The sequence below is a fragment of the Helianthus annuus genome, chromosome 14, assembly GCF_002127325.2.
Source record: "Helianthus annuus cultivar XRQ/B chromosome 14, HanXRQr2.0-SUNRISE, whole genome shotgun sequence".
Lineage (NCBI taxonomy): Eukaryota > Viridiplantae > Streptophyta > Magnoliopsida > Asterales > Asteraceae > Helianthus > Helianthus annuus.
Genome location: NC_035446.2, coordinates 164,083,899 through 164,104,238, shown reverse-complemented (window position 1 = coordinate 164,104,238; position 20,340 = coordinate 164,083,899). Strand labels below are relative to the sequence as shown.

General features: G+C 37.1%; 4 protein-coding genes and 1 long non-coding RNA gene across 5 annotated transcripts; 4 read left to right on the top strand and 1 right to left on the bottom strand.

The window, feature by feature from the left end:
• Positions 1 to 571: 571 nt before the first annotated feature.
• LOC110906217 lies at positions 572 to 1,395 on the top strand. The gene is made up of 2 exons (XR_002573753.2): positions 572 to 1,118; positions 1,183 to 1,395. It is a non-coding gene; the product is annotated as an uncharacterized LOC110906217 (long non-coding RNA).
• Positions 1,396 to 2,296: 901 nt separating this feature from the next.
• Positions 2,297 to 4,369, top strand: LOC110904752 (probable receptor-like protein kinase At5g59700). The gene is made up of 3 exons (XM_022150606.2): positions 2,297 to 3,377; positions 3,444 to 3,665; positions 3,799 to 4,369. Exons 1-3 carry the CDS (start codon positions 2,442 to 2,444, stop codon positions 4,048 to 4,050), a joined length of 1,410 nt encoding a protein of 469 aa, XP_022006298.1. The 5' UTR covers positions 2,297 to 2,441; the 3' UTR covers positions 4,051 to 4,369.
• A 2,810-nt stretch (positions 4,370 to 7,179) lies between these two features.
• LOC110907763 lies at positions 7,180 to 8,580 on the top strand. Its single transcript, XM_022152695.1, has 2 exons — positions 7,180 to 8,181; positions 8,260 to 8,580. Exons 1-2 carry the CDS (start codon positions 7,180 to 7,182, stop codon positions 8,578 to 8,580), a joined length of 1,323 nt encoding a protein of 440 aa, XP_022008387.1.
• A 62-nt stretch (positions 8,581 to 8,642) lies between these two features.
• On the top strand, positions 8,643 to 9,524 carry LOC110907764. The gene has a single exon (XM_022152697.1). The coding sequence runs from the start codon at positions 8,643 to 8,645 to the stop codon at positions 9,522 to 9,524; it is 882 nt and encodes a 293-aa protein (XP_022008389.1).
• Positions 9,525 to 9,772: 248 nt separating this feature from the next.
• LOC110907765 lies at positions 9,773 to 11,183 on the bottom strand. Its single transcript, XM_022152698.2, has 3 exons — positions 10,574 to 11,183; positions 10,296 to 10,493; positions 9,773 to 10,213 (listed from the first exon to the last, which is right to left on the bottom strand). The coding sequence occupies exons 1-3, from the start codon at positions 10,799 to 10,801 to the stop codon at positions 9,773 to 9,775; spliced, it is 867 nt and encodes a 288-aa protein (XP_022008390.1). The 5' UTR covers positions 10,802 to 11,183.
• Positions 11,184 to 20,340: the final 9,157 nt, after the last annotated feature.

The window sequence follows — 20,340 nt, the reverse complement described above, 5'->3', positions numbered from 1 at the left end:
GATCGATTTTTATTTGCTCAAATGCTCGATCAAGCTCTGCATTCTTTTTATTTATTTATTATTTAATATTTTATAGAAAAGCATGCATTCTTTTTATCTAATGTTTTAGAATAAGCATGCATTGTTATGTATGTTAAAAAATTATTCGAGCCAACCAAGTCGAACTGATCTGAGCGGACCTTTGCTCATGATCGGTTCGTGTCAAACCGATCCGAACCGAGCGACTTTTTCAATCAAGCAGAATCGAACGAGCAAATTCCGAACATTTTTCGATTGAACATCGAACGAGTCTCGATCATCGAGCAATTTGAACAACCCTATGTATAGCGCCTCATTTGGCTGAGACAAGCGCCACCCAATTGAGGTGATTGGGAGCATTGCCCCACATCATCTGGTCTTAGAACGCTAAAGAGTGAAACAATACCTGGTTTTTACTTTTTATTAATAAATCCATTTTCACGACTATTTTTTTTTCAACCAACTATTTTCATGCCTATGTATAAAAATAAAAGTAAAAAAGTATTAATAAAAGTTAGAGTTAAATGTCTGGTTGGTCCTTGTGGTTTGAAAATATTACACACTTGATCTCAGTGGTTTACTTATTACAAAGTTGGTCCTAGTGGTTGCAAATTTTGCACTCGGGTGATCCTTATTACTAATCCATGTTTTTTTAGTTAAATGTATACGAAATGACTAGATTGTTTCTAAACAATAAAAAAAAAAAAAAAATAAAGATACTCACCCTCATCTTCTTCCTCCCCTCCCTCTCACTAAAACCCACTACCGCCACCACCTTCAACCCCCCCACCACCACCACCACCTCCACCGTCACCTTCAACCCACCACCACCTCCACTGTCACCTTCAATCGACCCCACCCCCACCCTTCAATTAACAACCACTCCATCAAAAAACCCGCAGCACGCCTGCACTCCCTTTTGGTTCTGTTCACAACAACAAAAGCAAGTTCTTCATCATCCACTGTTCCCTTTTCTGTCCAGATCTGTTTCAGCTCCGATTTGCTACAGCTTGGTTCTTATCGGTGTGCACAGGACAATTAGTAGTTACCGCCGATTCTCGAACTCAATCTTCCAGCAAGTTACCCTTGCTTAATCGCAGGTATGTAATGTTCCCAGATTTGCTCTAATACCAATTAAAGATAGTAATCTAGCAAATATTACAGGTGGTGGTGGTGAGTTGAAGGTGACTGGAGGTGGTGGATTGAAGGTGGTGGTGGTGGGTTGAACATGGTGGCGGTCACGGTGGGTTTTAGAGAGAGTAGAGAGGTGAAGAAGAAGACGAGGGTGGACCATTTTTTTTTTATTGTTCAGTGGCAATCTAGTCATTTCGTATACATTTAACTGAGAAAATTAATATGGGTTAGTGATAAAGATCACACGAGTGTAAAATTTGCAACCAGTAGGACCAACTCTGTAATTAGTAAACCAGTGATACCAAGTCTGCAATATTTGCAAACTACAGGGACCAACTAGGCATTTAATTCCAAAAGTTATTGTTGTTAGCGACCATGAAAAATAACAAGGTGGAGCACTAACTAGCATGGTTATAAAAGTTCCGCCTAGGCTCGGAGTACTCCCCGAGTACTCGCTACAAGGTAGGCTGCTGAGGCACGAGTACTGGTCTCGCAGGCCAATTACTCCCCTAGCAATCTCCGCCTAAGCCGAGTACTTCCTGAATACTCCCGAATCCGACTATGGAGCGCCTAGCGACTTTTGCAACCATGCTAACTAGTAGAGCAATACCCAGATTTTTAATATCATCCGTTTTCATGTCTATGTTTCTAAAATAAAAGTAAAATAGTGAGTTAAATGCCATTTTAGTCCTTGTGGTTTGGACCATTTTGCCAGTTTAGTCCAAAGGTTTCATTTTTAACCTGTGGGTCCAAAACGGTTTCCCAGTTGCCATTTTAGTCCACTGGGTTAATTTTATCCATTTTTTCTGTTAACGAGAACGCCAATTCGGTAATTTTGTATTTAATTCTGTTAACTAAAAGGGCAATTTAGCCATATAAAATGACCGAATTGGTCTTCTCATTAACAGAAAAAATGGGTAGAGTTAACCCAGTGGACTAAAATGGCAACAGTGAAACCTTTTTGAACCCACAGGTTAAAAACGAAACCTTTGGACTAAACTGGCAAAATAGACCAAACCACAGGGACTAAAATGGTATTTAACTCTAAAATAGTATAAGAAAAAGCATGGTTGTAACCGACCATGAGAGAAATAAAATAAAACTTATTAGTTATATAATTAATTTTCAACACAATCTTGTGTCCATTCAACTTGTCCATTTGTTTGCAATGAAGCAGTCAAGTCTGGCGTACTGATTATTGTTTGCAAAAGTCAATTCATTTTGAAGCAATAAATAATTCTTTCAGTTATTCCTTATCAACACCTCCACCCACCTTCTGAAATTTTGCCATGTCTCTCATTCAAGAACTAGACCACCTCAAAATTCCACTTGAACACATCAGATTGGCAACCAACAACTTTTCCGATGATAACTTCATCGGTCAAGGTGGATTTGGGAGGGTCTACAAAGGCCAACTCCCCCTCTCCGCCACCGCCACAAGCTCCAGCAAGTCAATAATCTCCGTTGCTGTAAAACGCTTGGACGTTAAGGGCTTGCAAGGACAACATGAGTTCTTGATGGAGATTGTCATGCTCTCTAGTTACAAACACGATAATCTTGTCTCTCTTGTTGGATTCTCTGATGAAAGTGATGAGAAAATCATTGTTTATGAGCACGAGGTTCGTGGAAGCCTCGATAAGTACTTGGCCACCACGGATCTCTCATGGGTGCAACGGCTTCATATATGTCTTGGTGCCGCTCGTGGAATTAATTACCTTCATTATGATGTGGGAGAGGGGCACAGGGTGTTACATCGTGACATAAAGAGCTCTAATCTCTTGTTAAATGAGAATTGGGAAGCTAAGATTTCCGATTTTGGATTATCTAAAATAGGCCCAACGAATCAGGAGTTTACTTTTCTTGTCACGAATGCTTGTGGCACACTAGGTTATATTGATCCCCTATATGCAACGACTGATGTGCTTACAAAAGAATCTGACGTGTACTCATTTGGCGTGGTGTTATTTGAAGTCTTGTGTGGAAGGCTAGCGGTGATTAAAACATTTAACGACGAGCGTCGCTTTCTATCTAAATTGGCAAAACTTCACTACAAAGAGGGAAAATTAGATGAGATCATCAACCCCAATCTACGAAAACAAATGACACCAAATTCGTTACAAACATTCTCAAGGATTGCTTATCAGTGCTTAAAAAACGATCGAAAAAAACGCCCAACAATGGGATTAATCGTCGAAGAACTACAAAACTCATTGGAATTTCAAATTGTAAGTTTATAACTTTCGTTAATTAGATTCAAATCAATATTCATACTTTATATAATTTGATGGTAGGGTTGTCAAAGAATCACGCGAATCGGGTTATGGGGATCGAGCACAGGTGGAAATCCATGGTCATTGCAACTTGACAACAATCAAAAGCTTAGGAAGATAACCATAGATTACAAGGATTGGGTTTATTCCCTCATTTTCACCACTCAAGATTTCAATGGTTTGTTTCATTCCTCTAAACGCTATGGTGGAGATAGTGGTTGGAGAGGTGGCATAATTTCTGAGGTGACAAATCTTATCCAGATTCAAAAATGTTACATTTTCTTTTTAATTTGAAAATTTGGCAACTTGCAGAGTAATTATGATAATTAATTCAATTGTTGTCTTTTGACATAATAATTATTCTTTGTTATCTCAGGTCAACTTTGACACCGATGAAAAAATTATAGGGATACTTGGAACAGTTGGACTAACCACCGGACGACATCCAGGCATTACAGTAATATCGTCACTAGGTTTTGTCACGAATAAAAAAACTAACGGCCCTTTTGGTAAGGAGACGGGGACTCATTTTTCGGTACCATGGGATGAAGGTTCGTTTGCAGGGTTTTATGGTCGTGCCGGGCTTTTTATGGATGGTTTGGGTTGCCTTTTAAAGGGTGTCATGTGAATATTTCTTTGTGGTAGTGGTCTAGAACGGATCGGCGTAAGCAGACCCGCAAGAACCAAATATATATCCTGACAAGACATTCACTAGTAAATCGCAAGCAAGCCTGTTCGGGCTAACAGAGTTCGTGTACAAATATGGGCCTAAAATGTTAACAACTTTTTCGAGTTACGGATCCAATAATCCACTTTTCCTTTAACATAGTTCATCCAACTTTTTTCTTTCTCGTTTATTAGTATCCAAAAATGTAATAGTTATTATTATTATTTTATTTATTTTTTTGCAAAGTGAAACTTCTGTGTTGCCAATGTATTGGCGATCCCTTTCAGATTTATCGGTATAGTGTATCCGTTCATAAGATGTAAAATGTTATCTTAACTGTTAATCAGTTATTGACAAGTTTCATGTTTCCTTATTTAACGTTTTATTAAAATTTATTAGGGTGTAAGGAGTGGTTAAACACTTTGAAGTGGTAAACCAAAAAACCGACCAATCAGAGCGCGCCATGTCAATCAGTCAAAAGTGTTTAAACTTTGTTGAAAAGTGTTGGCAATTGTTTAAACACTTGATGAAGTGCTAAACTATTTTTTAAAAAAAAGGAAAAAGTTGTGATTGGTTGAGATAGGAATGGACCCCACCCACAATATCCTCTCTCTCTCCTTCCTCCCTTCCCCGAATCGGCTAGCACTCACCGATTTGGTAAACTTTGGTGACTAAAGTTTTGTTGGTGGTGGTGTTACCGAGCGGCAAACTCACTTTGCCGAGTGGGTTTGCCGCCCACTCCTTACACCCTTAAGTTTATAAAGAGAGTGCAATATTTTCTATAGAAGATGTTGGAGAATTTCTAAGGCTCCTCGGTGTGGGAGGAATGTAGTACTCAAAGGATGCTCCGCTATGTAGGATGAGTGTGAGGATGGGGCAAATGGGGGAAATGAAGGATGGGCCTATAAAAATATGAAATACGAGTCCCCCTTCCCCTCTGATAGTCTTAAGATATTTTCCTATGCTAATGCATATAAAGCGTATGATTGCCTTGACCACTCTAGGTAGGGGTGAGCAGAAAACCGAAATAAACCTATAACCGACAAAATCAAAACAAAAACCGACGGTTCGGTTTTTGAATTTTTAATAATCGAAAATTTCGATTCGGTTTTCAGATAACCATTTTCTAAAACCGAATAAACCGAACCGAACCAATAAGTTACAATTCATATATTTTTATGTTTATGTTTAAGTTGTTTTAAGTGTTTAACCCAATGCTAGTAGAAACTATTAATTTTATTCTTGAATGTTAAGTATTTATAATAAAAACGTTACATGTTTATTTATAATTGAGATGATTTATTTATTGCCTACAAATAATAACAAAACTTAATCTAAAAATTAAATAATCTTCACATTATTATAAAAGAAAATGTCTTAATAAAAACTTTAAAGGATCATAAAATAGTTTAGAAGGTTAGGTTTATGTAAGCAATATTAATTAAAGAGGTTAACTATAATCACTTAAATGTAAACATATAAAAAAGGTTTTTATATTTTAAATTATACTTTTTATTATTTGAATTTTACATAATGTTGTTATAAAAACCGAAATAATCGAACCAAACCGACGTAAAAACCAAAAAAAACATAAACCAAAAAAAAAAACAAAACCGAACGGTTTTAAAAAACCAAAAACCGACATTTCGGTTTCGGTTCGGTTTCGGTTTTAGTTTTGCCCAAAAACCGAACCGAACCGTGCACACTCCTAACTCTAGGTCTGTAAAATAATGACACTAGAGGCACAACTAGGCTAATTAATGTTAGGAGCCCGTAGCACTCCTGAAGACCAAAGGCAAACCGACCGACCGATAGACCAACGCTAAGTCCAACTCGAGTTTTTAAACGACAACTAAAATATACCCTATTTTCACACACACGTATATATAATCGATGTCAATTAGTAAAAAAAGAAAGAAATAGTTCATAGATTTCAGATTATATTAGGGCTGTAAACGAATCAAACCGTCGGTGTTCGTGGCCTATTTATCTACCGCTATTATGTGATTTCCTACTTATTGAAATAGATTTTAATAAATATTATGTCTAAAAGAAAAGAAAAAAAAACTCATGATTATATATTATATTCCGTTTTGTAAGCTTATTAGTCTTTAGATGATTGATTTTTGAGTTTGAGTTATATACTTACGTTCTAGGAGATTAATGCTTAAACTCTAAACTTGCATACCATGTATTGATTATTAATATTTGAAATTTCATTTTTTTATGTATATTTCTATATACTAAACAAACGTTTTATGACGTCATTCTGGTTAAATAACAAGTATGGGTTTCAAAAATTTTAAAAGAAAAAGGTTTAGGGAAAATTACGAATCTAGCCAAGAAAATTGGTTGACCACCAAATTAGCCAGCTCATGCCTCTTTGGAATAGGGCATCCGCCATCTAATGCGTCCGCCAGTAGATGATTGACACGTGGCAAGAATGTTTCAATGATTGGGGCAGAGAAATCTGCTGCTTCGAAGGCGCCTAAGTGACGCATCCACTGTAGCTTGCGTCCGGCTGAATTTGTTGCGTCTGGCTGGGCACTACTTTTTATGCGTCTCTGGAAACGCTTCCTATGCGTCTAACGAGACGCTTCCATTGTCAGAGCTGGATGCCCTATCGGCTGCTTCCTATGCGTCTACCAGACGCTTCCCGTTTCAGCTTTTGGTTGCCCCTATCAGCTGCTTCCTATGCGTCTAACAGACGCTTCCGATGTCAGCTTTTGGTTGCCCCTATCAGCTGCTTCCTATGCGTCTGACAGACGCTTCCGATGTCAGCTTTTAAAGCCCCTAAAGGCTGCTTGCTATGCGTCTGAGAGACGCTTCCATTGTCAGAGCCATGCCCCTAAAGGCTGCTTCGGATGCGTCTTCGAGGCGCTTCCAGTGTCAGTAGCTGGATGATGTGATGCGTCTTATCACGTTTATTTAGGCGTCTACCCGAGGAGTCTACGAGACGCATTAGACCACAAAAACAATAGCTACTTGTTTTTTTTTGTTTTTTGTTTTTACTTTTATTATAAATGTGTGCGTTTCTATTTTTAGATTAGAAAATACATCTTCCTATTTTTGTTTTCTCTCTCAATTGATATGGCAATGAAATTTGTTGTTTACTGTGGTGGCAAGTGGGAAGTCGTTGATGGGAGGCTAGAGTACGTGGTCCAAGCAGATTCTGTTAGACGTGGTTTTGAGACTTCTACTACAGTTTCTTATAGTACATTTTTAAAAAATCTTAGTGAGTCAACCGGTCTTCAAAACATCACACGTGTATCTTACAAAATTTCAAATTTTAACGATCCCATTGATATAGTTGATGATTCTGATCTAACTTTTTTATCCAAAATTGGGGAAACAAACCCTCTTGAGTTATTTAAATTATATGTGGTTGAAGATCAAGTTGGTTCATCGGCCGGTTCTTCGAATTTTTTTAAGTGTCCTGATCTTAATGCAAATGTTTTTCCTGAAGATGAATGTAACGTATATAATAAATCTGGAGTAACTGATAATGTTAATTGTCCCGTTGGAAATAAAAGCCAGTTTTACATAGGTTATATTTTCCGTAACAAACAGGAAATGAAAATAGAATTAGGAAAAATGTGTCTTTCCGAAAGTTTTTCGTATAAAGTAGACAGATCATCCAAAACTCGTTACGAAGTATCTTGTATTGAAGAGAATTGCGAGTGGAATTTCAAGGCAGCGAGTCGGGAATCTTGTGATGTTTTTTACGTAAAACATTTTAACAACAATCATACATGTTCTAAGACGCAAACATATCCACATATGCGACAAGCAAACCCAATGGTGGTGGGTAGCTTATTAGTAGAACAATTTAAAGATTCTGGACGGATATACCGTTCGACCGAAATTGTAAAAGATTTTAGGATTAAAGAAAAAGTCAATTTAACGTATATGCAAGCATGGCGTGGTAAATGTAACGCATTAGAACTTTTGCAAGGTAGTTCGTCAAGTTCTTTTGCGGAACTTCCCGTCTATTGTTATAACTTGGAGAAGGTTAATCCAGGAACAGTGACACAGATACGCACTGATTCTGAAAGTCGTTTTGAAATGTTATTTGTGGCCATAGGTGCGGTGGTAAGTGAAACACTATAAAAAAATAAATCAATAAATAAAATTTTCCACGTATGTCTAACATTATCGTATTTGTTTCAGATTCGGAGCTTTGTCCGTAACTTAAGACCGCTTATCATCATAGATGCTGCCCACTTGAAAGGTGAATTTAAGGGAACAATGTTTTTGGCTGTGGGCATGGACGGAAACAATCAGATTTTGCCTATTGGTTATGGCATTGGTAAATCTGAGGACGGTGAGTCGTGGACGTGGTTCCTTTCAAAACTGAAAGAATGCATCGGCGAACATCCAGAATTGGCAATCATTTCTGACCGGGCAGCTTCTATACAATTAGCCGTACGGTTGGTGTTTCCAAGAAGCTTTCACGGGTTATGTTGTCGTCATTTGATGGTCAACCTTTGATTACCGTCAAAAAAAAAAAGGAATATGAGAGTCTTTGGTGGAAGACGTGCAAATCTTACCGGATGTCCGATTTTCAAGAATCGTTTGACGCGCTATGTGCTGCTGTTCCAAGATTACGAGACATTCTTATAGAAATTGGGTTTGAGAAATGGTCAAGAGCACATTGTCCAGCGAGAAGATATCATTACATGACATCTAATAGCGCTGAATCTATGAATGCTTTATCAAACCATGCTCGAAAAATTCCAATAACCCAATTGATAGAATTTTTCGTACAGTCTGTCCAAAAATGGTTCTATGATCGCCGGAAAGAGGGAATTCAAGGGGAACACTTTCTTACACCGTGGGCTCAAAAAAAAATTCGAGGCAAAGTGGAAGGTTCTCGTTCGTGGGTGGTTGCTGGAATTTCCCAGGACAGTTTTGATGTTGATGACGGTGGAAAGAGAGGTTTAGTTGACTTCTCAAATGGAACATGCACTTGTCGGGTTTGGCAAGTATCTGGGTTACCTTGCGGGCATGTTATTGCGGTATCTAGATTTTTAGGTGAACCAGATTGTGCTCATTATGCGATGCCATTTTACAGTAATGAAGTTTATAAATCGACGTATGTGGAGCATATAAATCCAGTGCCTGATAAATCAGAGTGGGAAGTACCCGATGGACTGGTGAATCTACAACCACCGCTTATTACAAAACGACAAGCCGGACGTCCGAAAGAAAACAAACGAATCTTATCGCAAGGAGAGGACCCCACTCCCGTATATTGCGGTAGGTGCAAAACGTATGGGCATTCACGGGCGAGCTGTTTAGCACCGTCCAAAACAAAGACTTCTTCTCGCACCGTCCCTAGGCCGGAACCCAGTACCGCCCAAGTTGAAGCCGGAGAATTTCAGGATTATGTACTTCAACATACATGGCCCTCGTACAACTTGGGTGATGATTAAATAAGAAGTATTTGTATAAATTTATGCCAAATGTATATCCTATTTAAGATATATTACAATTGTTTTTTTATTTATATTAACTTTCTGTTTTATTTGTTTTGTAAATAACAAAAAAAGTCATTTGTAATTGAAAAAGAAAAGAACATAATTTCACTAAATAAACAATTAACAAAAATTTTGATTCAATTAATTTAGGGATTAATTTATCCCACAATAATTTCACTAGGAAGTATTTTTTAAGTAGATTATTAATGGGGTATGAAACGTGCAGAATAGAGTTGATCCGCCATAAATCTTCTATATCTCATACATGCATCTTGCATGTTTCGTTCCTGCCAATTTGGAAGTACACTGTTTTGCACAAGATTTTGCAGCAACATACACAATATCACACCCGAATTCCGACCAACCCGATGTTCCGATGTAGGCCAGACAACATCCCCGGTGTAATCCAACGCATCAGCCTCACTTAGTCCTGCATTTTCCCAATACTGTATACGACCGAGGAACCATAAGAAGAGACTCTCAAATTCTACTAGAATTTGGTGTATCCTTCTGTGAATGCAGAATCTTTCCCCGCAATTAAGTGCATCACATTTATTGGTAAAATAAACGGTAATTTTTAGTGAGTGCATATCTATCTTCAAGATTACCCAGCCTTCTTTCTCTTTGGATACTGGTATGTAAACCTAAAAAGTAGATACGGTAAATATTTAGTGAGTACATATCTATGTCACTCATACGGTAAATATTTAGTGAGTAAATATTTACCGTATCCACGTCCCAAAAGGGAGGGTAAAGTTCTACACTGCCAGTAGCGTATCCGTAAGCATCGTTATCCTGTTCTGCCAGAAGGTCTATGAAATTTGGGGGTAGAATGGTCCAACGAAAAGTATTTGATGAAGATGTCCCCCGACGATATTTTGTTTCTCTATCCTGTATTAGCTTGTTACACCATGCACGAACATGCTAAAATTATTTTTTAAAGTATCATAGTTAGAAATTAAAAATAATATAACTAATAACAGTAAGTAAACTAATCTAATTACCGTTTCTTGCATATATCCATCTCCACAATACCCTAGCACTCCACCCCACCACTCTCTGTCTAATGGCGTCTGCCCCATATAAGTTGAATAGCAAAATTGGCTATCACCGCCGTAGTAGAAGTCAAGAACATTTTGTGACCAATAAACAGATTGGTCATCCGGATTAAGCCAAACAGCGTTCTCTACAGAATCTGGAATGCTTGATTGACGCCTTTCTTTTGACGACATGATTCTGAGAATTTGTGGTGGTATGAAGAAATCTCACCAATGGTCCATATTTATAGACCAATAATAACTTCCACCTACCTCTTCCTTTTTTTATAACTAACATATTAATATAAATTTTTTGAAACCGTTTGTTAAAAATAGGTAAACTCAATATTAATTAAATAATTTAATAACATTTAAAAAAGTTTTTGAATCTGTTTTTTTATTATTATTAAAAGGTATTTTTTAAGTTATACAAAATTATCATTTTTTAAGTTATATGGTCCTCGAAGTCCACATGTCAACCCATGCCTCAAACCCCCGCTCCACCATACCCCACGATTTAAACTAAGATGTGAATAAAAACTGTGAAACTAATATTGTTATAATAAAAACTGTGAAACTAATGTTTTTATATAGTTTTTTTATACTTGAGTATACAAGTTCTTTATTATCTTTTTTTTAAATAATCGAAAGTTACAGTTCTAAACGATTGAAATGGTTATAAAATGGAATTACAAAAATGTCGTTTTTACTGTTCAATGAATTTGGTTTTTAATATAAGGATAATGACAATTAATATTACTCATTTTGCATTTAATTAAGGGACCTTTAGTTAACCCATTCATCCCTATAAATACATATTCTACCTCCCATTTTATTCACTCAACTTTCTTTTATCTAAACAAAAACTTGAACAACATGGATGATGCATGGAGCGAAGTAGAAGACATCGCCATTGCGATGTCATACGTGGAAACTAGACACACTGGACGGCACGCTACAATGGATGCCGCGTTTTGGTTAAGCGTTTTCAAAAAAACTACGTTTTTTGACATTGACTATGTTTTTTTCCCGATCCCGCTAGACAATACTACCACCAAAGTTTTATGATTGTTTATTGGAATCGGTTACGAAAAACGCGTCTACTTACTGTAACGGTAAATTAAGCCCGTTTCCTTCCTTTTTTGACATTGACTATGTTTTTTTCCCGATCCCGCTAGAAAATAAAGAGTGGCTAATGCTACGTCTAGAGCTAGAAACCCAACAACTGGTAATGTTCCCGGGTCAAGACATTTGTGCCGGCAATAAATACAGACAGGTTGTCATCCATAGGCTGACAAAAATATGCATATACCTTGGAGCAGTATTAGTTAATCTGCGGTATTGGAAAAAGACTGGAAAGCCAGAAAAAATCATTTCATTTGAAATGAACGATGACTATGTCGTGTCAAACGCCTCTTTGACTGGAAACGAAGCTGTGTATCTATGTATGCTGATGGAGCATCTCGTTACGGATAAACCGATAAATCTGACCGGTGATATCAATCAAAAAATGAAGTCATATAGAAGGTTCATGGCAGATAATTTGTATTTCTGGCGTTGTTTACCACGTCCTAACGTAGTTTAATATGTAATTTTTAACAAAATTTGGCCTTTTAAATTTATCATCATGATTGTTTCAGTTTTTTTTTCTTTATGTAATAATTCAATTATAAATATAATTTAATTAATACTACAAAAATAACCAAATAACAAGATATTTATTGGTTTTCATTTGACTTTTATAACAAATAACCTAAAATATAAATTTCAAACATATTAACATTTTAATATCTAACATTTACAAAATACTTGCATGTGTATTCATAAGAAATTACTGAATTGTAAATAAAATACGAAATTTGTTTTTTATTAACTTTAAATTTGGACTAGTTTTTCTTAAAATATTACATAATAACATTAACATACATTACACCATTAATAACTACTTTGCTAATTTAACCGCTGCTCACGTTCCTTGGGGTTCTCACACTCGCTATAGTTTGACTGACTACCACCAACTCGCAGACAGGAAAATTGGAGTTCTGCCATGGCACAATCGTAAGCAAAGCTTGCTTCTTCATCGGTGATACCGTCTCACTCATCATCAGTTTTACCAGGCGGCGGGTTGAATAAATTAGGATTTAAAAGGGGTGGTGGCAGTGCACGGTTGCCTGGTGGCATTGCATGGCAGCCTGGTGGCGGTGTATAGTGGTTTGCTGGCGGTGTACAGTGGTGTTGTGGCGGTGCAGGGCAGCCTGCTGGCGGTGCCCGGCAGCCGGTTGGCGGTGAAGGGAAGGCTACTGGCGGGTCACGGTAGGTTGGTGGCAATGAAGGGTAGCATGGTGGTGGGTTGCAATACCCCGAGGGTTGAAATTCTTCAAATTCACCACCACCCATCTCTTCTAAAGTGATATACTAGATAAAAATTTTTAAATATATAGATGGACATATGGATAATAATGTTAAATAAAAAAAATAAAATAACGTACAACTTTTTATTTACTAAACAAACAAATTAAATTACAGAATTAAATTAAATTACAAAAATAAAGGAAAACAATAATAAAATTTTTTTTTAAGCAATAACACGAAGTGATCCAACTCCTCCACAAAGCTCGGTCTCCAATTCCTCTTTGTTTTTAAACAATTTCGGGCCTTAGGAGGAGCGGTGGAGGACGTGGACGAGGAACTCCGGTAACACGAAGTGATCCAACGTTCCCTTTGTAGGTGAGTTCTTCACATTTCTTCGTTAAACCCCCTACAATAAATGGCAACGACGATCTCTTCGAGCACTAGTGGCAGGTCCCGTCACCCATAAACACTAGCACTTCTAAAGCTCAGAAAAACGTCATCTTCAAAACTGTTAAACATCTTGATTTTTATTTGGAGAGTATCAAATGGCGGATACATTGACATAAGCATTTTATAAAGGCTTTTAAAAATCAGTTGGTCTGGAGAGAAAATATTGAAATATATCTGATTTTTTTCAATATATATATAGGAGGGAGAAATGTAAATAGAAAAAAATGTAAATGAATTTTTTATAAAATAAGAAAAACAAAATCACGGATACCGATGCCCCCCATGCGCCACAATGCGTCGAACACATCCCAATGCCCCATTTCGCGTCTAAAAGCTGCTTCAACGAGCCACTCAACCAGACTGAGCCGAGCCAGCCATTTGCATTTTGACGCAGCTAAGCCGGACGCATCAGCCTACCTTTTGGACTGGATGCGTCGGCGGCTGACCTTTCCACTAAGTTTTGCCACGTGTCAATCATCTACTGGCGGACGCATTAGATGGCGGATGCCCTATTCCAAAGAGGCATGAGCTGGCTAATTTGGTGGTCAACCAATTTTCCTGGCTAGAATCGTAATTTTCCCAAAGGTTTATGCAAATGCCTAGAAATTCAACCATGCTAGAGTGCACCATACGAATTTGAGCAGAAAACAGTGAAAACATTAGGAACTTTCCTTTTGGTGGGCGCTCATCAGTTCATACCGGACATTCATTTTTTTTTTAAATTAAACTTCATTAAACATGCCTCCGACCCAATCGGGCAAAGGCAAAAACATACAAACGTGCCCCCAACCTAAACGGGCAATAGACAATAAATTACAACATATAAAAAAGAGATTTACACCTTTCCTCCCAACGAATGGACTTAAAAGAAGACCTATTCCTTAACCAAAAAAGCTTCTAGATTTGATTTCTCTCAAAACATCTTGCGGACTATTTTTCATAATTTGAAAAATCCTCTTGTTTCTTCCTTTCTAAATACAATAACACGTGCACTTCCATAAATCTTTAACCGTGAAGATGTATAGCGGAGGTATATCACACCAAACAATAAAACTCATCCAAACACGATTCGAGAATATGCAAGCCGTAAATAATTTCTCCGCAGTTTCCTCTTGTTCTTCACAATACTTGCACAAAACCGATGTTGCTAATCTATCAAGGTTAGCCCTCCAAGCCATGATGTTGCATTTCACTGGCACCGAATTACACTATTAAAAAACATTCGACATAGAAAATCTTGGGGTGGGATAAGACTTTGGACTAATAGGTCCTGGGTTCGATTCCCACAAGGGGGTTTTCCCATATTTATTGGGTTTCCTCCTGAATTGGTGAGGCATTATGCCTAGTGGAGATGGATATGATCGGGTGGTTCCGCTGGTGGCACGATGATACTTTAGTGGTCCGTCAGTGATCCAAATTTGCCGTTAAAAAAAAAAAAAAAGAAAATCACCTAAATATTTTAGGCTCTATCTTGTTGAACTCTAATTCTCAATCTTATGACTGAAATGCCATATAAGTTACCAAAATTAGAGAAGTATTTTAGGCTCTATCTTGTTGAACTCCAATTCTCAAACTTAATTGAGGTAAGATAAAAAAATCCTAAACAAACAACCCTTGACAACATTTATATACAAGTTGTACTACCACTAAATTAACTCAAAATTCATAATATGTTATATGCATTCAAGAGATCAAATGCAAATATATGTCACTTGAAACAATTACCCGAAACGTAAGGAATTCCTAAGTTTAGAACTATAGTTTTTCCCTTATTCTCTTATGTGGTTTCTAGTTTAAAAGCTTACAAAAGAAGATAAAAAAATGCAACCATTTACCATCATCAGTTAAATCATGTATTGTTCGCTCAATCGACTTTCGATAAAATATGAGCGACTTTCGATAAAATAGGAGAATAGGCAAGTTGGTCACACAAAATAGGAGAAGAGGCACTAAATTTGGAAATCCAAAAAGAACCAATAAGAAATAGACAAGTACACAGGGCCGATAGAGGTGACAGCTATAGAGTAGACACGAAACCCGAAAATAGCACAACAAAGTCCACAACACACCAATCTAATAATTACACGTGTAAGGTGTTGGCTCTATCTTAGCTAGCGGGGCAAAGGAGCCGACTTTATTTAGCCGGTACATAAAAAGAGGGGGTTAAGTTTTGAGCAGGGGCTAAAAGAAGTGACTCTATCTTAGCCGACACAGAAAAAGAGGAGCCGACCAATCTAATAAATACACATGTAAAGTGACTTATTTATTTTAGCCAATGTGCTAAATTAAAGGAGTCTACTCTTTCTTGGCTGTAACAGAAAGCGAAGAAGCTTCCTTTTCGGTGCCGGCCAACATAGCGCCGGCACACTACACGTGCACAACTATTAGATTGATTGTTTTGTGGACTCGTGGGCTCGTGAACCTTTTTCGAATTTAGTTCTACGGTTCCCACATTTGCCAGGCCCGCTTACTTGTCTATCTTTGATTGGTTTTTTTAGGATTCCTTATTTTAGATATGAAAAAAAAAATACAATGCCTATTATGCTATATTTGTTAGTACAATGCGGCCAATGCCTATCTCTGATTTTCCCCTAAAAAAAGCAGGTGTGGGTTTGTAACCCTGCTCCTGCCCACACGTAGTAGAAAAGCAAACAGGATTTATATTTTAGGCGCTGACCAAGAGGGCAAAAAGTGCCCTTCGTGACTTTCATTGCATTTGCGTATCGGACAATCCATCCATTTTTTTCCCTATATAAACCTTATATTACATGTCATTCCTTCCTTCATACCATAACAAGTTTTTACTATTTTTTCGGTCGGAAACCACAGGCAATTAACACCAACGGTTGCCGCTAAAAGTTGTAAGGATTACATAGTTTTGATATCTTCTCAACTTTTTACTTGCATTTTAATTTGTTGTTTTTAACATTTTCAGCAAACACCAACATGACGACTCCAATGACACTTACACTACAAATTGAAGACTTTTGTAACTGTGGAGGATGCATAAAAAAGGTGAAGAAGACACTTAGTAAAATTGGTGATGTCAGATTGTTAGCAACCGATCCTAGTATAGGAAAATTCACAATCTTAACTACTAAACACCCTCAAGTAATAGAATATGCACTTAACCAACCATTTCCTAAAAAGAATATCAACGTGTCACAAGAAATCAGCCACTCGGATCCACCATCACCGTCGCCACCACCATCTCCGTCACCACAAATTGATATCAGGCCATTTGCTCCGCCTATTCCCACAAATCCTTATCAGGTTTATTGGTACCCTCCAGCTGGGTACCATGCAGGTTACGATTATTATCCTCGTGGTTATTAATCTTGCATGCTCTTTGAGTAATCACTTGATCATAATCTATTTATGGTTTTTAATTTATAGTTACATAATGTATTTATGGTTTTTATTGTTCTCATATAGCTAGCTAGCCTATGCATGTTGTTGTTTTAACTAATAATCTAGTGTGTATATATATATATATATATATATATATATATATATATATATATATATATATATATACTGGGATCGATGTACTTTTAGTATGAGCTATTAAGGGGTTAAGGCTTGTTTAACCCCAACAATAATCATCTGATATGTTTACTTAAAATGTAATGGGTTTTTTTCTCTTACACACTAAACACATAGAGGCATGCAACGTACGTACATGCTGTACACAAATATTTTTATTTTATACGTACATCATACTTAAATTACATTAAACGAAACACAAACACTATTTAACTTAAAAAAGAAAAAAGAAAACAAAAACATAAACAGTGGTGTACAAATCGTGTATGATTAGCATAGTACTTGCTGCCATTTGTCACGTACTACATGCACACGTACTATATATACAAGGAATCAAAGAAAATGGACATATTTCTTAAAGGGTGACAAGATGGAATTGGATGGGTTGAATAACGTACGGCTCAAAATGAATTCAAGTTGGAAAAACTATTTTGGGTGGACCAACTTATGTCTTCTTTTAGAATGAATTTTTATTTTGGGTGGACCAACTTATACTTCTTTTAGAATGAATTTTTGTGTTATGTATGTTTTAACACGTTAAATTCATTTACCCGTTCGATTAATTAAAAACTAGTTTTTGACTATAGCGTTTGACTCGTTTAGAAGAATACGCAATCCAGATCATCTTAAGATTTAAGAAATTGTTAGTTTGTTACTAAGGGTATATGGTATGGGCTCGGGAGGGGATTTAGGATGATGCGATAGTGTTGGAGCATGGCCCGGCCCCCTCGATACCCCCATCTTCCTTCCTCCAATCGGTGACTTGTTCCTGAGTACATTCCAATGGATTTCTTCGTTTGGACCCAATATTGGCTACTTTCATCTTAATTTTATGATTATAATTACTTGGGTTAAAAGAACGTGTATTACACGAGTTGAATAAAAAAATATTACATAAGAAAATGTTGGTTTGATCAGATGAAAATAAGGAAATGACGGTTAGGAAATTTCATTAGAAACGGGTCATGAATTAGGCTATGTTAATAAAAAAAACGAGAAAAACATTGTTAGGTTATAGAAATATGTCACGTTACATCACAATTACTAATTTAAGAAGTATAAGATTAAAAGATTGATATCATATGTTCAGGAATGCGATAAAGAGATGGAAAAATGTGATATGAGAGTAATGTGGAGGAGAGTGTTTAGGAATGTGAATGAATCGAAAGAAGTATACATGTACATAAAATTTATAGAAAAAATGTTTTAACCATGCTAATGAGCAAGTGGTGGACTGGTAAGGGAGAGACCTGGTGTTCAAAGTGACCCAGGTTCGATTCCTGCCCCCCCCCCCCATTAGTTTCCACAGCACCTGGTGATGATGGTAGACTAGACTTAGATTACTAGTTCGATCGCTGAACTGAGTTGGTTTTACTTTACTGCACTGTTGTGCCTTCTGGCTAGTGTTCACGGGCATCGACACTAGGTGAGGATTTTCACCAATTCGGAGGCGAGTGTATCCTGATATGGTGAATATCACCAGTAGCCATTTGAATAATTCATTTGTCGTTAAAAAAACGTTTTAACCACCAATTTACTCGACTAAAAGTATGAAGTGTCATATCTTCAAATGAATATTTAAGCACTAATGAACATTGGAGTTTATAAAACTATTTATTAATTACCTTTCAATATCTCTATGAATATGAATCATACAAAATAGTACTAAGCAATTTATACAAAGGTGTACCTATTGGCACACCAATGTGTCTATATGCACACCAAAAAGTGTTTTTTTTCCTATATGCACACCCTGTAGTGTCGAGCTGTGGTTAAAGCGCGGCGTTTTGGTCCGGTCAACCAGACAAAGACTGACGGGTGTCTGATGGGTCTGTTGACCGGACCAAAACGCGGCCAAAGCTCGGCATTTTGTTCCGGTCAACAGACCCGTCAGTCTTTGTCTGGTTGACCGGACCAAAACGCCGCGCTTTAACCACGGCTCGACACTACAGGGTGTGCATATATGACAAAAAAACACTTTTTGGGTTGGCTATCTACACACCTGTGTAGATAGTTTGAGCCTTAGGGTATCCAGAGTGGTGCGCTAAAGGGGAGCGGCAAAAGGGTTTTGCCGCGCGACAACACTGTCGCCGACCCCTTTGCCGTTGCGGTTTCAATGTTGATCGGTGAAGGCATGTCGCTGCGGTGAAGGGAGGAAGGAGAGAGAGAGAGGGTAGTGTGGGGTGGGGTCCATTCCAATCTCAACCAATCACATATTTTTTTTTAAGTTTACCACTTCACCAAATGTCTAAACCATTGCCAACACTTTTCACCAAAGTTTAAAACTTTTCACTAATTGACGTGGCACACTCTGATTGGTTGATTTTTTAGTTTGTCACTCTTAATTGTTTAACCACTCCTTAGGGTGTAAGGAGTGGTTAAACACTTTGAAGTGGCAAACCAAAAAACCGACCAATCAGAGCGTGCCATGTCAATCAGTTAAAAGTGTTTAAACTTTGCTGAAAATTGTTGGCAATGGTTTAAACACTTGCTGAGTGGCAAACTTTTTTTTTTATTTTCTGTTTTTTTTTTATATTTAAGATAAAATGAAAAAAACATAAACTTTTTAAAAATAAAAATAAAGCATTACATTTTAATTAAAAATAAAGCATTACATCTTTAATAAAAATAAAACATTACATTTTAAATAAAATTTAACTTAAAAAAAACTAAAAATCACAAGGCCATCCATATTTTTTTGCGATCTCACGTTTTCTAGCGAGTGTGATTTCCAACATCGCAGGGTGAACATTGTCGGTAGGCCGATTATACGTCTCCAAGTCCTTGTCGAACATTGTTTGTCGCAACGCCTCTCGTAGCCTTCCATTTTTTGCAAGATATTTGAAAGTGTTATAGATTGAAATGTAAAAAAGAGGATGAGAATCAAAGAATGAAGGGTAGTATTTATGGTGTAAATTTTTAAAACAAAAAATAATTTTTTTTAATTTGAACGGTATTATTACCGTTGGAGAAAAAAAACGGTCAAAAAGGAGGATTCCTGATTCGGCATGCTGTCCCCGATTGCTTTGCTTTGCCGCGACGCCAAAAGGTCGGCGCCGGTGTTTGCCGATCGACAAACTGGTTTGCCGCACGTTGCCGAGTCCCACACCGTACACCCTTACACCCTTATACAATAGGACGCGGAATTGATACGGCTACTGGCTAGATGTGTAGACACACAACACGTATAGAATAGGATGTGAAATGAGTTAATATAAAATTTTAAAATATTAGTACTATCGGTGGAAATCATTACCATGACCTATTTTTTAAAGAATGGGTCATCTAAATAACCTTAAAGTCAACTTGAGTCTACTTAATTTATTCAATTAATGATTAGAAACTTACAAAATGAAAAAACTTTGTTAACATAACCACTCATAACC

What these genes read in the sequence shown, in the direction of transcription:
- LOC110904752 (XM_022150606.2), top strand. Translation starts at nt 2,442, where the DNA reads ATGTCTCTCATTCAAGAACTAGACCACCTCAAAATTCCACTTGAACAC. An exon ending in ACTCATTGGAATTTCAAATT is followed by an intron (nt 3,378 to 3,443) that starts GTAAGTTTATAA and finishes ATTTGATGGTAG; the next exon opens with GGTTGTCAAAGAATCACGCG. An exon ending in GAGGTGGCATAATTTCTGAG is followed by an intron (nt 3,666 to 3,798) that starts GTGACAAATCTT and finishes TTGTTATCTCAG; the next exon opens with GTCAACTTTGACACCGATGA.
- LOC110907764 (XM_022152697.1), top strand. Translation starts at nt 8,643, where the DNA reads ATGTCCGATTTTCAAGAATCGTTTGACGCGCTATGTGCTGCTGTTCCA.
- LOC110907765 (XM_022152698.2), bottom strand. Translation starts at nt 10,801, where the DNA reads ATGTCGTCAAAAGAAAGGCGTCAATCAAGCATTCCAGATTCTGTAGAG. An exon ending in ATGGATATATGCAAGAAACG is followed by an intron (nt 10,494 to 10,573) that starts GTAATTAGATTA and finishes AAATAATTTTAG; the next exon opens with CATGTTCGTGCATGGTGTAA. An exon ending in CCTTTTGGGACGTGGATACG is followed by an intron (nt 10,214 to 10,295) that starts GTAAATATTTAC and finishes TCTACTTTTTAG; the next exon opens with GTTTACATACCAGTATCCAA.
- LOC110907763 (XM_022152695.1), top strand. Translation starts at nt 7,180, where the DNA reads ATGGCAATGAAATTTGTTGTTTACTGTGGTGGCAAGTGGGAAGTCGTT. An exon ending in TTGTGGCCATAGGTGCGGTG is followed by an intron (nt 8,182 to 8,259) that starts GTAAGTGAAACA and finishes TATTTGTTTCAG; the next exon opens with ATTCGGAGCTTTGTCCGTAA.